The sequence below is a fragment of the Caretta caretta genome, chromosome 10, assembly GCF_965140235.1.
Source record: "Caretta caretta isolate rCarCar2 chromosome 10, rCarCar1.hap1, whole genome shotgun sequence".
In the NCBI taxonomy this organism is placed as follows: domain Eukaryota; kingdom Metazoa; phylum Chordata; order Testudines; family Cheloniidae; genus Caretta; species Caretta caretta.
This window is the reverse complement of record NC_134215.1, coordinates 46,271,929-46,288,441: the sequence shown is the minus strand read 5'-3', so window position 1 is coordinate 46,288,441 and position 16,513 is coordinate 46,271,929. Positions and strand designations below refer to the sequence as shown.

Below are 16,513 nucleotides of genomic sequence, written 5' to 3'. Positions count from 1 at the left end.
CTCTGGTACAGAGTGATCTGGGTCACTTGGTAAACTGGGCACAAGCAACCAATGTGCATTTTATTACAGCTAAATGTAAATGCATATTGTGACATACCAGGGTACAACCCAGACTAATGAGCAGCTGTGTCACCCCTGCCCTGCAACCTTGGGTGCCTCTGTTTTCCAGAAGCTGGAATGGGTGACAGGGGTTGGATCACTTCATGATTACTCGTCCCGTTCATTCTCTCTGGTGCACCTGGCATTGGCCACTGTCAGAAGACAGGATACTGGGCTAGATGGACGTTTGGTCTGACCCAGTATAGGCGTTCTTCCATTCTTACAATGCCTTGATAAAGTATCTCCCACCTGGGCTGCTCACAAACAGCCACCAGCATGGAAGTTACATCCAGAGTGTCTGTGTGTGACTGCAGCCTGTCAGCCATACTTGGGTTATACTCTAACTCTCACCAGCCTGGGTTATACTGCAGGGTGACCCCAACACACCCCCAGACCCAGATTTCCCCCCAGAAATGTATGTCGTGTTCTGCCTAGACCTCTCGGGGACAGTACAAAATATTTTAAGTCTGTTATTCCTTAAAGGGAATAATGTGCAGGGTTATTATCTCAAATAGTTATTCAGACACTTCAGTTTAAACACATTGAATTAGATAAAACAGTAAAACAAGTTTGTTAACTACAAAGAGAGAGATTTTAAGTGAGTACAAGTCATGAGGCATAAAAATCAGAAATGGTAACAAGGAAAATAAACATAAAATGTTTACTAATACCTAACTTAAACTATATCAGATTCAAGCAAAATTTCTCACCATGTGCTTTCTTTCAGCAGTCTTACTGACCAGTACCCATCCCCCAGAGTCCAATGACTGCTTCCTTTGTTGCTTCAGTTGCAGTGAATGTGATGGGCAGGCAGAGAGAGAGTGGGTGCCTTGGGGTATTTGTCCCTTCTTTTTAAAGTTTCAGTCCCTCTCTTGAAAAACATTTCCAGCTGGGCACTAGAAGGCAGAAAGTCTATGTGGAAGGATGTTCCCCTTTTCTCATCAGTGAGCATCCTTTGTTTTCCTTCGTCTTGATGACTCTGTTTACTGCTTAAGGTAAATTAAGCAGAGCACACATTCCTTTGTTTAGGACAGACTGTTTGCCAACCTCTGTTTGAGCAGGGCTGTGGGGTTTGGAACATGTGTTAATAACATCATACAGGGAAATGTTATAACTTTACGTACAATGTTGCCACACAAATTTTATCAGGACCATACTGACCAGTAAATTATGAGTTTTCAGATGATACCTTATAAGGCATATCTTGTACAAAAATTATGGCAATAACATGTACGGTGTGAACACCTAGGTATATTCTGTCACACATATATCTAGGAACAAAGAATGTAGGCCATACTTACAGGATGGGGGATTCTATCCTGGGAAGTAGGGATTCTGAAAAAGATTTGAGGGTCGTGGTGGGATAATCAGCTGGGGCAACATAGTGACCAAAAGGGCTAATGCAATCCTTGGATGCATAAACAGGGGAATTTCAAGTAGGAGTAAAGAGGTTATTTTACCTCTGTATTTGGCGCTGGAGTAACCGCTGCTGGAATACTGCATCCAGTTCTGGTGTTCACAGTTCAAGAAGGGTTAGAAAACATGTCTTATATCGATAGATGGAAGGAGCTCAATCTATTTAACTTAAAAAAGAGATATTTAATGTGTGACTTGATAAGAGTCTATAAACACTGTTGTATTCATTTAAATGTAAAGGCATTAACATAACCTAGCCACTGTCCAGTATTAAACAGTGTTAAGGCTTGGGGTTTGGTCTACAGAGACTTCAGCCTACTTAGTCCCATGGCAAACACGCCATTAAAAATCCTTTTAACCTTTTATTAAAGATAAAGAAAAGAGGGGAACACAGTTAAAGCCTTTACAATATAAAGTATTAAATAAGGCTTTCATTTTAACAGCATACCTTGTTCCCTTTCTTGTTAGCTGGAGAGAGTTTTTAGAAGGAAGAATCCCTGTGTCTGACAGTCTCTAAGATGGTATCAAAGCTGGTAATAACTGTCCTTTTGGAGAACAGAGAAGAAGTTAGTTGAGATGGGCTGCAGCTCTCTTTATTATTAAGGTCCAATCCTGTTTCATCCCAGGTGATGGTTGGGAATCAGCTGGAGCTGGTGGATGTGGTGAGGTCATCTGGGTCCTTTTCTCTGGCCCTGTCCAGTCAGGACATCTCTCAGGATCAGGATGATGAAGGCCTGGGGTCCCAGGAGATGGTGGGAGTGGCAGTCATAATTGTGAATCTCATCCCAGTAGCCAATTTTTCTCCCAAAGTCTCTTTTCTTCAAGGACCCCAAAAGGGAGTGATGGGCAGAATAGCTCATCCCCTCATTATTTTGTCCACTAATTAGGCCTTGTTTCTGAAGCACCAACTTTGGTTCACTAATTTCTGGTTTCACACTCAAGGACTATGTTAAAATCATGCTTGGTAAACCAAAAATGATCTTAACACAATCCTTGAGTTATATCAGAAGGCCTTTTTGTTTGGACTAGCTCAGTCTTTTTGTCTCCCTTTCATGCCTTTTCCCATCAACATTGGCTGTTCCAGGTTACTGTGACATCTTATGAACTTATGCTCACTTCTTACAGTTGAACTCACAAGTGGCAATGAGGCCTACGAATTTACCCTAAAACAGTACCTACTTGGGGAACAAATAGTTAATGATGGTCTCTTCAATCCAGCAGAGAAAGGTCTAACACAAGCCAATGGCTGGAAGTTGAAGCTGGAGAAATTCAAACCGGAAATACTACATACATTTTTAACAGTGAGAGTAATTAACCACTGGAACAATTTACCAAGGGTCATGGTGGATTTTCCATCGCTGACAATTTTTCAGTCAAGGGAGGATGTTAGGTCTGCTCTAGGAATTATTGTGGGGTAGTTCTCTGGCTGGTGTTACGGCGGTCAGCCTAGGTGATCACAGTGGTCCAGTAGAATCTATGAATCATTCCCATCTGCTGACAGGGCACAGCAATGAGACAGAGAGCGCTTGGTGTGCTGTGCATTCTGGCCTCTGCCATGACTCTTCCTCTGATTTCACTTACAGAGTTGCTGAAGGAGACACTGACTTTTCCATGTGGCATCCAAGTGGAACTACGCTTCCAGGTGGTTTTCTCTAACGTAATGCACGTGAGTGCAAAGCTGCAGGCTCCTCCTCCGCACGTCACCGACATCCGACTCCTGCTCTGCAGACCTGCGGTGAGCTCCATCATGCCTTTGGCTGGGGACCTCAGGCTAGTGTCCTGAACTTCCCTTCAGCTCCTTTTCTCAGCAGGATTGAAAAGGCAGCAGAAATAGTAATGCCAGTGGTTGGGCAGGAAGGAGGGACAGTGTGCAGGTGGGGGTTGTGTAGTGTGGGTGGTGTGTGTATAGTGTGAGTGGGGTGTGTGCTGTGTGGGTAAGGTTTGGGAGGGGGTATATGTCCAGGAGAGGCTGAGGGGCTCAGTGTGTAGAGAAGGTGGGATGTACATTTGGGATGGTGGGGAGGGGAGCTGGGAATGTTTGGGTGGGTGGGTGGAAGCCTGGGGTAGTGCTATTGGGGTAGGTGTGTTCAGGGGCCAGGCAAGGGCAGTGAATGTTGAAAGGCGGGTTGGGGATGAGCTGTAGAATGGGCATATCACTCTGTTTCTAGGGTGTTTGTCTGGCAGCTCTCTGGGGAACTGCATTTCTGACCATCATAAAGTGGAGGATCTGGAGGTCTTTGCTCTGCCCAAGGATGCTCACTCAGTGAGGAAGAGAGTCCTGCCTGGGATCCTGTAGCCAGCAGGAATCAGCCATGCTGGACCCTACATGCTCCAGCATGGGGACAGAGCACCACAGGCTGGCTTGCTGTATCCTGGAGACAGAGACACTGGAGGGATGTCAGATGCTGCTGGAGACAGCTCAGTGCAATGCCCTTCCCAGAGGGAAGAGCTTGTGTGGGCTGAGTGGCAGTGCATGAGCAGGGGCTGAAGTGCTGGGTGGGGAGCATTTCCCAGGAGTGTGCTCCTCTTACGGGAGGCGCTAGGCAACAGCAGGCACAACCGGCACCACCATGGGCCCATTTCACACCTACTGGGAGGGATGGCCCTCGGCTCCTGGCAGCAATCAGGACTGGTGATTCAGGGCATCCCCCTGAGGCTGTTCAGGGTTCCATCAGTCCAAGCTACAGAACAAACGCTCTAAATGCAGAGGCGATGTGCCATGCCAAGGCTTTGTTTACCTTTTATGTAAATGTGTTTCCAATGTCTCTTGATTTACCTCGGGGTCACATTCAAGCAGGGGAAATCACATTCTTCTTCAAGTGATCGCACATGTCCATTCCACAGTAGGGCTTTCTGTGCTCCCGTGCACAGTTGTCAGAGAGTTTTTACCTTTAGCAGGACTTGTTGGGACAGCTTGAGTGCCCTCTGCTGCCTCACACACATCGTGTAGGCACAAAGGGCTGAGCAACTCCGGACCCTCCTCAGTTCCTTCCTGTCACCACTGATGGTTGTTGGAGCTTCCTGGCCTTGCTTCTGCAAATCTTTCCTGTTATCTGTTTATAGCACCTGTGTATCGTATGAGTAGTTAAGTCAGTCAGTTAGTTTCTTAGTAAACAAAAAATTGTTTTTGTTGTTTGTGTGGGTTCCAGCACCCAGTGTTGGGGACTTGCCCCAGTACCAGATGTAAGCCACGCTCTCGGGGTTTCAAGCCCTGACACTCTTGTGGCAAGGCATCCTGAATAGTGAGCCACACCCCAGCTCCCTTAAATGCAAGGGCATTTTGCAAGGGCTGTAGGCCCAGTTGGAAAAAAAAAAAGAGCAGCCAGATTAAAATATCTGCTCTTGGAGTAGGTGCTGCAGCCTACATTTGAGACCTCTACTCTGGGCTTTGAGCACCTCGGCATCGGTCAGTAGCACACCTCTGGTGCTACTGGTAGTGAGGGGCAGATCAGCATCTCCAGTACCGAAGAAGAGGCATCGGAAATTGGATTCAATACCAGGGTCATTGAGGGATTCAAAGAGGTTGACTCTGCTAAGGACTTGGGAAGGTGTTCTAAGAGGAAGCACTCCCCACAGCACACCTCTAACTAGGGGAGTTCATTGACTCCAGAGCCCAACGGGGCCTGTTGAGACCGGCTCCCGATGGACTTGCATCAACATCTCTTCATTCCTCGGTACTGCAGAGTGTCCTGGGGCAGTGAGAGGTGCAGACAGGGGCAAGAGGTGGCACTGCTCAGCACCCCCACCTTAAAAATTGTTCCAGAGCCACTGTACTGGGATATTTTTAAGTCCTGATTTATTGCTTACATCACTATCACGTCACATGGAACAGCTCATTGCATTTGACGTGCGTGCTGTCTGTCGCCATTTTTTTTCCCACTGTAAGTTGAGGGGTACATTTGACAAAATGTCAGCTCCTAAGAAAGCAAAGTTAAATGTCCGTTTATTTCAGCTTCCTTGGACAGACACATTTGGATTTATTCAAAAGGACCATGCTGTTTGTGCTTTCTGTTGTGAAAGTGTTGTTTGTCGCACATCAGCTATTTGACAACATTTTCCAATGAACCACGAGAAAACCTTTCTTGACGAAGCAGACAAGACTGAATTGATCAAAAAGGCAGTAGCAGGATATGAGAAGCAAAGCAGTGTGTCTAAATGCTTAAGTGTAAGTAAAAATCAAGCCCCAGAAGGAAGTTACAAGACTGCACAGTGCATTGCAAAAAACTGAAAGCCATTTACAGATGGGGAATATATAAAAGAAATTTTTCTCAGCAGTTTGGAGGTTTTGTTCAATGATTTGCCAAATAAAGATTCGTATCTAGAATAATAGAACTGGCTGTCTCTGCGAGGGCTCAGAATATGCCGGCAAACCACCTAAGCAAGTTGTTTATCAATCTCCACGGGGGTCCCTTTGCCCAGATATAGTAAGGTCCATTTTCCAGCTCTCGGGAACTCCCCAAGTGGATTTGCTTGTAACAAGGGACAACCAAAATGTCACTAGCTCTGTTCCAGAGCAGGACACAGCTGGGTTTGTTGATGGATCCTTTTCCCCCATTCCTCTTCTTTTCAAAGTTCTGTGCCAGGTCAAGCAGGACAAAGCCAATCTTATACTGATCAACCCAGCTTGGTCCCATCAGTAGGGTTGCCAACTTTCTAATCGCACAAAATGGAACACCCTAGCCCCACCCCTTCCCCAGGAACCCGCCCCCACTGACTACATTCCCCATCCCTCAGTGGCTTGTTCTCTCCCACCTTCATTCACTTTCACTGGGCTGGGACAGGGGGTTGGGGTGCGGGAGGGGGTAAGGGCTCTAACTGGGGGTCCAGGCTCTGGGGTGGGGCCAGAAATGAGGGGTTCAGGGTGTGGGAGGGGATGAGGGCTCCGGCTGGGGGTGGGGCTGGGGATGAGGGGCTTGGGGTGCAGGAGGGAGCTCCAGGCTGGGGAATGGGGCCGAGGGATTCGGAATGTGGGAGAGGGCTGCAGGCTGAGGCAGGGGAGTGGGCTCTGGGAGGGGGTATGGGCTCTGGGCTGGTGGTGCAGACTCTGGGATAGGGTCAGGCATGAGGGGTTCAGGGTTTGGGAAGGGGCTCTGGGCTGGGGCAGGGGGTTGAGGTGCAGGAGGTGTGGGGGCCCCAGCTGTGGGTGCAGGCTCTGGTGTGGGCCCAGGGATGAAGAGTTTGGGGTGCAGGAGGGGGCTCTGGGTTTGGGGGAGCTCAGGGCTGGGGAAGGGGGTGGGGATCGGGGTTGAGGTGAGGGCTTAGCTCAGGCGGCTCCCAGTCAGCGGTGCTGCATGGCTAAGGCACACTCCCTGCCAATCCTGGCACTGAGCTGTACCCCGGAAGTGGCCAGCGGGTCTGGCTCCTAGGCGGGGGTGCCAGGAGGCTCAGTGCGCTGCTCTTGCCTGCAGGCACCACCCCCCCAGCTCTCATTTGCAACTGTTCTCAGCCAATAGGAGTGTGGAGCGGGTACTTGGCATGGGGACAGCACATGGAGCCCTACCCCTCCTCCCCCCAGGAGCCGGACTTGCTGGCAGCTTCCGGGGCGCAGCGTGGTGCCAGGACAGGAAGGGACTAGTCTGCCTTAGACCCGCAGCACCACCAACTGGACTTCTAATGGCCTGGTCGGCTGTGCTGACTGGAGCTGCCAGGGTCCCTTTTTGGCCGGGCATTCCAATTGAAAACCGGACGCCTAGCAACTCTAGCCATCAACACTGTTTTTCTCAGCTTTTGGACCTATCAGTCTCCCGCTATTGCTCCCACTTCCCACAGACCTAGTTTTGCAGAATCATAGCTGTCTCCTCTACCCCAGCCTCGAAGCTCTCCACCTGTTGGCCTGGAGGCTTCATGGCTAACATCAGCAGAGGAGTCCTACTCAAGAGAGATGCAGGAGGTAGTGCTGAATAGTAGAAAGCCATCAACAAGGTCGACCCGTCCTGGCTGAATGGAAAAGATTTTCCATCTGATGGAGGCTGAAGGGGGGGGCGGGGTCTTCCCCATCCTTGCTTCTGTTCAGCATGTGAAGGACTATATTTTGTACCTGAAACATCAAGGATTAGCGATTAGCTTAATTAGGACACAGCTAGCAGCTATATTGACATTTCACCTTCCGGTGGATAACCGCTCCCTTTTTTCCAGCCCGTTGGTCATAAGGTTTTTGAGGGGGTTGGACAGGGTGTTTCTGCAGGTACGGAGTCCTATTCCACACTGACGTCTGAATTCAGTTTTATCAAAGCCGATGGATCCCCCATTTTGAGCGTCTAGCAACTTGCTCTCTGTTACACATTTCAACAAAGGTAGCATTTGCAATAGCTATTACATCAGCCAGGGCAGTTCAGGGCGTTCTACCCCCAAGGGATTGTAGAGCTCTCATCAGACGTGGGAGACAAACTGTGGGACTTGGTCTGCCACAATGCCAGTCAATAGTCTGTGGAGCCAAAAGATGTGTTCAAGAAAGAGGTGGGTGTTTTCCAGGGCAGCGAGAACTGCACAAGAGAGGATCAAATGGGCCACCTTGGGCAAGTAATCAACAGCAGCCAACCCAATTGTACATCCCTGGGAGTGGGGTAGTTCTGCTATAAAATCCAGGGACACAGTAGACCAGGGCTGAGAGAGGGTGTATATGGACTGAAGGAGAACACAAGGGTTCTTGGCCTGGGAACACCGATCACAGCAGGAGTCAGTGTATTTCCTGACATATGTGTGTATACCCGGCCACCAGAAATTTCACAAAACCAAGTTCCTGGTTTTAGTTTGGCCAAAATGGCTGGCGAGCTGGGACTCATAACGTACTTCGAGACCCTTGCATCTAGGCTGGCAGTCCGGAACAGAAATGCGTTGTCCGCAGTATAGAATTCCATTCTGCAATCGCAACTCTGAACCAACCTGTGGTCCGCATCACCCAGGCTCTGGCAGGTCTGGGTGGCAAAGGGGTTGTGAGGCAGCAGCGATTGAATGAGTGACACCAGGTCCCTGTCCACTGATCCCAGGACAAAGGGTGATGGCATAAGGATGGTTGAATGCGGTGTTGTGCATGACCCAGCAAGTTCATCCATGCGGGACAGAGCATCTGCCCTCCTGCTTCTTGCACCTGTGTAGCAGGATAAATAGGTTTGGTTATAAATAGGGTAACTCACTTTCTGTTGCAATGAGGGAACAATGATATGTCCTGATACTGACAGTTTTCCTGTCTACTTAAGCCAAAGCTTACTTCAGCTAATGCAAGGTGTTATGGGATACTTAGCATAAGTGAACAGGATTATAGTATTGGCCAGTTTAGGCTATCTCACTGTTACAATGTTTGTGCTTAATGTATACTTATATGTATATGGTGTGGATGATACATGTTATTAATATATTAATATGGTAGCCAGCATACGTTAGTCAACACAACCATGCCTGCAATCGTTTCCATCACTCCGCACTGACTCAGCCATTTGCGGCTTCAGAGTGACTCGCAGACAAATTCTGGAATCTGGTTTTATAGATTCTAGCAGTGCCCACAGTATAATAATACTTAGCCCTTTTCATCAGTCGCTCTCAAAGCACATCATAATCTTTAAAGCAGTTATCCTTGCAGTGGGTTAAGGCAGTGCTGCTTTCCCCAATGTACAGAGAGACTAAGTGGCTTGCCCACGGGCACACAGGAAGTCTGTAGGAGAACAGGGGATTGAATGATGGTGTCTTTAGTCCTAGACTGGGATCCTACCCACTGGGCCATCTGTTGGGCACTTTACAAACACAAAATGAGGGACAAGCCTTCCCCACGAGAGGCGACAGACAGGCAGACAGAGGATAGGGAGAAGAGGTGCATCATGTAAGTATGGGGGTCAAGGTTGTGATTGTTTATGTCTTGGGGATAGAGTATCACCATTTTTAACAGCTGGAAGATTTATGATGTACAGTGAGGCTGTCTGCTAAGGGTGTTCATGAGATTGCAAAGCCAAACATTACAGACTGGGTAATGCATGCCACAAGGGAGGAGAATGAATGCTGCAGGCAGCAAGGGAATGGCAGGGGAGGAGCTGCCTGGAGAGACACTGAAGGAAATGCTGGTGGGGAGGGAGGAGGGCAGTGAGCCAGGAGAAGACAGGATTACAAACGGGAAGAGAAGAGAAGATGAAAAATTGTGGAAAAATTGGAAAGAGTCCAGTGGAGGGCAACAAAAATGATTAGGGGACTGGAACACATGACTTATGAGAAGAGGCTGAGGGAACTGGGATTGTTTAGTCTGCGGAAGAGAAGAATGAGGGGGGTTTTGATAGCTGCTTTCAACTACCTGAAAGGGGGTTCCAAAGAGGATGGATCTAGACTGTTCTCAGTGGTAACTGATGACAGAACAAGGAGTAATGGTCTCAAGTTGCAGTGGGGGAGGTTTAGGTTGGATATTAGGAAAAACTTTTTCACTAGGAGGGTGGTGAAACACTGGAATGCGTTACCTAGGGAAGTGGTGGAATCTCCTTCCTTAGATATTTTTAAGGTCAGGCTTGACAAAGCCCTGGCTGGGATGATCTAGTTGGGGATTGGTCCTGCTTTGAGCAGGGGGTTGGACTAGATGACCTCCTGAGGTCCCTTCCAACCCTGATATTCTATGATTCTATGATAACGTGTCAAAAGCAACAGCGAAGTTGAGGTGAAGGTGGCGCAGAGGTCTTGAGATTTGACCAGAAACTGATCATTAGAGACCTGGGCAAGAGCAGCTTAAGGATGAGGATTCAGTGTGAGGGAGGGAGGTGGAAGTAGTGGCTGTGAAGTTCAAATGGGCTGTGATCCAAGGAGAACACATGGGGTGGAATATTCCTTTTGTTCTGTTCCAGACGAACAGCCTGTCTTCACAGCAGAGTTAGCACCAGGTATAACTCTGCTGTTACCCCAACCAAACTCCCATGCACATAGACAAATCTCTAGCTTGAGTTTAATGGCGCTTTACACTCGCGTGAGCTAGCCCATCAGGGGTTGGGGATTGGAGCTTGGGTGCTGCTGATGGTGGAGGTACTAATGCAGTGCAGACGCAGCTACTCTATGCTTGTCATATAAATACTGTGTTGCTAATCCAGGCTCTCTGTGCAGCTCCAGTGCTGGGTCACAGTGTGGCTGCTCTCACTTGAGCAAAGCTAACTCAAAGAGTTAACTCGAGCTAATTCAGTAGAGAAGACGTAGCCTAGTCACCTTCCACCTGAGACCAACACAGAACAGTGCAGCCCCGAGGAACAATTTCAGATGGTTTGAAGTAACTGACCAGGGGGTGTGGAACTCCACCCCTTTACAATGATATGTTCTACCCTCAGCAGCAAGAATGCTGCCCTTTAATGTTTCCTCCTAACTCTTTGCCTCAACCATTGTTGCTCTTTTCCGAGCTCCCTCCCATCTGCATCTCTCTGATGCACCAAGTACTTGGAAACAGACGCATCTTCAGGTCAGGTTGGTTTGTACAAAAATACTCCAATCTCCAAGGTATTTGCATTTATCCAGTTCCTCCAAAATGAAGCCTGAATTGCGATAACAGGAGCTAGGTCACCGATTGCTTCTGTTCATGCAGCAAACCCTCCTGCTGTCACTAGCCCTTCATGTACAGACATGCCTGTTGGCAGCAGGGACTGAACTCAGGAGCTTCAGCACCAGTGCACCAAGCTTGTGCCAAGACTCCAAACCTCCCCACATGCACAGATGGGAGATCAGAGCAGATGTGAAAGTTGGTGTGACATGCCCACTGGTCTGTCTTGCTGCTAGTGTCACTTCTTGCAAACAGTGCTCCATTCTGAGGGCTGTACTGCATTACACCTGCCTGCAATGGCCAGATGGCATTGAACAGCTAGCTTGGGGTCAGTGCAGCGTCAGTCCTGTCCTCGTACGCTGACTGCCGGGGGCTTTTGTGGGGAACAAGCCCGAACACCAGCTGTATGCCACAGCAGTTCACACTTGGCTCAGAGGAGGCTCCCGAGCCATTTGGCAGCTCTTGCAGCCAGCGAGCACTAGCCAGAACACCTAAGGATCTGGCCAAGTCTTTTAGGGTACCTCTACTTTACCCAGCCCATGTCAGTGAGCTTCCCAGCCCAGGTCGACAGACTCGGGTTAGCGGGGCTCACACTAGTTCTCTAAAAATAGCTCTTCAGACAGCGCTTTGAAGTTGTGACTTGGGCTGGAGGTCAGGCTCTGAAACCTAGGGAGTGGGGTGGGCTTCAGACCAAGCTGCAACATCAAAGCACTGTCTACACAGCTATTTTTAGCGCACCAGCGCAAGCCCTGCTAACCTGGGCTGGGAGGCTTGCTGATGGGCTGCGTAGACATTACCCATGAATTTGGAAGGGCTGTTGTAGTTGCTGGAATGCGTCACTAGAGGGCCTCATGATCCCACATAAGCAGGCCAGCGTATTACAGACTCCCTGTTAAGCGAGGGCAGGTAACATCAAGTAGGGATGTACATTTGTTTTTACTATATTTATGCTGGCAAAAGCCCTACAGTTCTCTGGCTGCTTTGTGCCACCAGAACAGCACAAAAGTGAATGCTCAGAAACTGTCCCTGTGTTCTTACACTTCCCTTTTGTAGCATTTGTATTAGAAAATGCAGTATTTACCTTAACCAGAGCTCTCTGGCTTCTTTGGCTTGTGCTGAGAATGCTTTTTTGTTTATTCTTGTCTGTCTGCTCCAGGAGGTGCAAGAACTGGCCATGCTGAGTGACTGCCAGTCTGACCGGATGGTGTCACTCCTTGTCTCACTGTATGAGCAAGAGGAATTGGACTGTGTGCTCCGGCTCTGTGGCCTACAGAAAATTCAGGTAAAAAAGCCATCCTCTGTGGAAACTTCACTGCTGGCTTTACTACCCCAGAGAGCAGCTGGTGCCTCCCAGACCATCCTTGCAGGAGACATACATCATCCTCAAGCATTCCTGACCCATGTTCCTGGCTGTGAAGGGAAACACTGGCTCAGATATGGCCATGGTGCTGCGGCCTCTCCCTGGGCCTTGAACTCTCCTGTGGCAGATTAATGACGAAGCCAACACTGCTGCTATCAGGGCAAATCACTGTTGGGGCACAAGAGAGCTGTCCCCTTTGCTCAAACTTCCTTTCTAGCCCCTGAGACTAGAGAGCATGTTCTCCCCAGTCCTTTCGGTTTCAGACAGATGGCTGGGCCACAAGCAAAGACCAGGCCCATCTCCAGTGGCTTACAAAAAAATTTAATTCCATCAAGAGACACTTACCTATCCCATAGATAGACAAGGCTGCTCATTCAGAGCGGATGAGTAATAAACTGCAAGGCCAGAAGGAGGGATCATTATGGTTATCTAGTCTGACCTGCTGTCTAGCATAGGCCAGAGACCCTCAGTCAGTCAGCCCTGCGGTGCTGGGACTGGTTCTTCCCTGCTACCTGGGGGCCCAATACTTTGCAGCTTAGCCACAGCATATCCTCACAAAAGCATCCAGACTTGGGGTGAAAACTCCAGGAAATGGAGAATCCATGAAATCCGTCCATAACCTGGTGCCAATGGATAATCGCCTCATTGTTACAAAATTGCACCTTATTTCTAATTTGAATTTTTAGGACCCAACTTCCAAGTCACAGGATCTTCTTATTCCTTTATCAGCTAGATTAAAAAGCCCCCTACATCAGATGTCCCTTCTCTGCATAGGAATGTAAAGGGCGTGTGTCCCCCTATCCTTGATCACCACAAAACCTGCTCAGTCTCATGTTTTTAGTGTTTATTCCATATAATGTATTCAAGTGCCCCCCATTAACACCTATAAAATGCAATATAACAATTCTAATTCCCTATTATGCTATGACCGTCAGCCCCTGTTTATCCAGGCCCTGGAAGGAAAAGAGATCTCCCTTCTTTGGGCTTGGCTTCAGTCTGAGCACAACTAGCTCTGTCCTCTTCCCTTTTCCCTGCTAACCCTGCCTTTTATCAAGCTAGTCAGCTGATGGGCCAATTAGTTCCTTATCCAGCTCCCCCCATCGACTGTCACTGGGGAAACTCACTAAGGCTGCAGCGAGCAGAGTTCTGACTCATCTATTAGACCTCAGCACTCTGTCACACACATCCCTCCTCTACCTAAGAGTGGGTTTGGCGGTTTTTTGCACCTTTCCCTCCTTGTAGGAGGTTCTTGCCTCTATACATTCCCATTTGCCCCAGGTTGGTCTTGTAGGATCCCTTTTCTGGGTCATTCCATCCTCCACCTGCAAAAATTGCTCCCATAATTCAGTCTTAACCCACAGAGCTTCACACCTACAGGTCCACTCTCCTTATTTTCTTCCTTCTTGTCTCCGGGTTGTCCCCCTTTCTCTTCCTTCTCTAAGGCCTCTGGTTCTCCCAGTCCCACGAACTGGCCCCTGGGTTCCTCCCCTCACCCTTTCTGCCATGCAGTGACCTGGGACTGTCCAACTCTTGGGCTGTTCCTCTCCCCTGAACCTAGTTCTACCTTTTCCTTTTTCTCCCTCTTTTCTGCTGGAGCAGTTCAATTTTCACCTTGGCTTGTATCATTCTGCCTAGGGTGTTCTGATTCTGTTAACTCAGGCCGTTCCTCATTTGCTCCTTTTTCTAGCATGTGGGGCCATGGCCACTCGCTTTCTTTCTATAGGGGAAGGGGCTCAGTCCGTACCCTCTATAGCCAGATGGGGTAGCCTCTCCATTACTCCCACCTGCTTCCATCTGCATTTCCCCTTTACCGCTAGGGATACCTCTGCCATTGGGCATGTTCTTCTCCCCTTGAATGCATGTTAACTCTCCCTTCTCCCTTGGGAGCCTCCAGTGGGGCTTCACTAAATCCCCCCAGATCAATGAGCATCCTGAGGCAGTGTCCACAATCCCCCTATTCCCATCTTTATAGGGATGATAGGCATTTATAGGCATTTTCCTTTTCCTTCCCCCCGGCAGTCCCAGTCCATCCACAGAACTCTGGGAACCTGCATTGCATCCTGGGGCAGTCCCACTTAATATGTCCTGACCTTCCACATTGTTAGCATACTAGTTCCCGATTCCCTGAAAGAGTTCCTTTTGCTTCCTCACTTTTCTTCTTGGGGCTTTTCAGTTCCCGCTCCCACCCCCAGCCCCCTTGGCTCCAGACCCATAAGTAGCTGGACCACTCTTCTGGGAAAATTGGTTTCTCCAAACTCTTTGGAGAGTTAAATTGTGACCTCTAGGATGCTGGGCTGGTGCTGCCTCACCCAGATTCTGGGAGGCTCAGGAGAAATTGGTCCAGTACTACCAGATCTGTAATTTCCCCCACAGATCCAATACCTGGCTTCAGCCAGTGGGCCGCCCAGGCTGTCAGCTTTTGTGCATATGCCCTGGGTCCTACCCCTCTAGTGGCCCAAAATTTCTGCTGGTATTTTTCAACAGACAGCTCTACCCAGTCTAAAATGGTGGCCTTCATAACATCTTAGTTCTGGGCCTGTTCCTTATTCAGGGCCGGTAAGCCACAGAGTTTTCCCAGTGAGCTAGAGTGCCACCTGGAGGGCCCAAATTTCTTCAGCCCATCTGGCGCCTGTGGCTACCCTCTGAAATGTTACCAGGAATGAGTCAAGATCATCAGTTGGGCCTGCTTTGCATAAAGTCACTCCCGGTGTATGACTCCCAGTCTCTGCACTAGGACTCACTAACTTCTGTAACAACTGACTAATTCCTGGAGGCTTTTCTGCTGCTTCGCTTGCCACACCAGCAGGGATTGACGTTCAAATCGGTGGGATTGCTGGAATGTCTGCATAGTGTTTTGCAGCTCTTTCTGCTCCTCAGCCAACCACGGCAGAGTCTGCTGTGTCTGGATGCTGAGCCTTCACACCAACTCCCCCCGACAAATTTTCAGTCACCCCTGCAGGGGAATCCATATCCCAGACAAACCCATACTTGTAATGGGGCGTAGATCCCCCCAGTCCTTGATCACTGCAGAAACTGCTCACAGTCTCTTCTTTTAGTGTCTACTCCATGTAATTTATTCAAGTCCCCTCCACCAACACCTATACAGGGCAATGCCACAATTCTAATACCTATGACCCTAGAACAATCAACCTCTGTTCATCAGGGCCCTGGGAGGAAAAGAGATCTCTCTTCCTTGGGATTACCTTCAATCTGCGTACAGCTAGCTCTGTCCTCTCCTTTTTCCCTGCTAACCCTGTCTTTTATCAAGCTAGTCAGCTGATGGGCCAATTAGTCCCTTAACTCACCCAGCTTCCCCGTCTCATTAGTTAATTCCTCCCTATTTCCTCAATCGACCATCGCTGGAGAAACTAAGTGCAGGTACAGTGATCAGAGTGCTGGCCCATCTATTAGACCTCAGCACTTTGTCACAAGCTCCTTATAAACTGCGATCAAATCACCTCTTATCCCTTGCTTCAAAACCCTTCCAATTGGTCAACATCTGTTTTAAGTGTGGATACCAGAACTGGACACAATATTGCAATAATGGTCTTGCTAATGCCTTATACAGATGTACTACCATTCCCCCACTCCTCTTCAGTGATCTACTTATACATCCAAGGACTCTATATGCTCTCTCAGCCACAGCATTTCACTTTTGTTTATCAATTGTTTATCTGTCATAACTCCTAAGTCCTCTTCAGAGTCGCTGCTTTCCAGGATACAGACGCCTATTCTGTAAGTGTGCCATGCATTCTTTCTTCCTAGACAAATGATCTTATATTTGACTGTATTACATGCATGTTGTTTCATTGCATCCAGTTTACAAAGTGATCCAGATTGCTCTATGTCAGTGATCTGTTCTTGCTACTTATCACTTCCCCAGTTTGTGTCATCTGCAGACTTACCAGCCACGATTTTATATTTTCTTCCAGATCATTGGTAAAAATATTGAATAGCAATGGGCCAAGAACAGATCCCACTAGAAACACCCTGTGACAGGTTTCGGTTGGTCCTCCGAGCCCCTAGGGGCGATGGAGAGCTATGGTCTCACTGGCAGGCCTCAGCCACACCTTCCGGGAGTTGGGGAATTAGCAGGGAAGGTGTGCCAGCCGGAGTCAGCAGCACGCCCCTCGGGCAGGGGAGCGCCG

At 48.7% G+C, this 16,513-nt stretch overlaps 1 protein-coding gene and 1 long non-coding RNA gene across 9 annotated transcripts in view; one reads left to right on the top strand and one right to left on the bottom strand.

Moving 5' to 3' along the window:
- LOC125643606 (uncharacterized) overlaps positions 1-16,513 on the bottom strand; it is a 57,099-nt gene that overhangs the window by 3,579 nt on the left and 37,007 nt on the right. For 2 of the 6 annotated variants that reach the window (XR_007358762.2, XR_007358763.2), the window contains exon 3: positions 810-8,602. This is a non-coding gene — a long non-coding RNA (uncharacterized LOC125643606). Of the gene's footprint in view, position 1; positions 8,603-16,513 lie in introns of those variants that run through there. The other 4 variants (XR_007358766.2, XR_007358765.2, XR_007358764.2 and 1 more) reach the window with 4 other exon arrangements.
- LOC125643605 (mucosa-associated lymphoid tissue lymphoma translocation protein 1) overlaps positions 1-16,513 on the top strand; it is a 69,651-nt gene that overhangs the window by 44,191 nt on the left and 8,947 nt on the right. For all 3 annotated transcript variants that reach the window (XM_075132950.1, XM_075132949.1, XM_048866535.2), the window contains 2 exons: positions 3,099-3,250; positions 12,162-12,287. In XM_075132950.1, the coding sequence (XP_074989051.1) occupies positions 3,099-3,250; positions 12,162-12,287 (278 nt within the window). The remainder of the gene's footprint in view (positions 1-3,098; positions 3,251-12,161; positions 12,288-16,513) is intronic.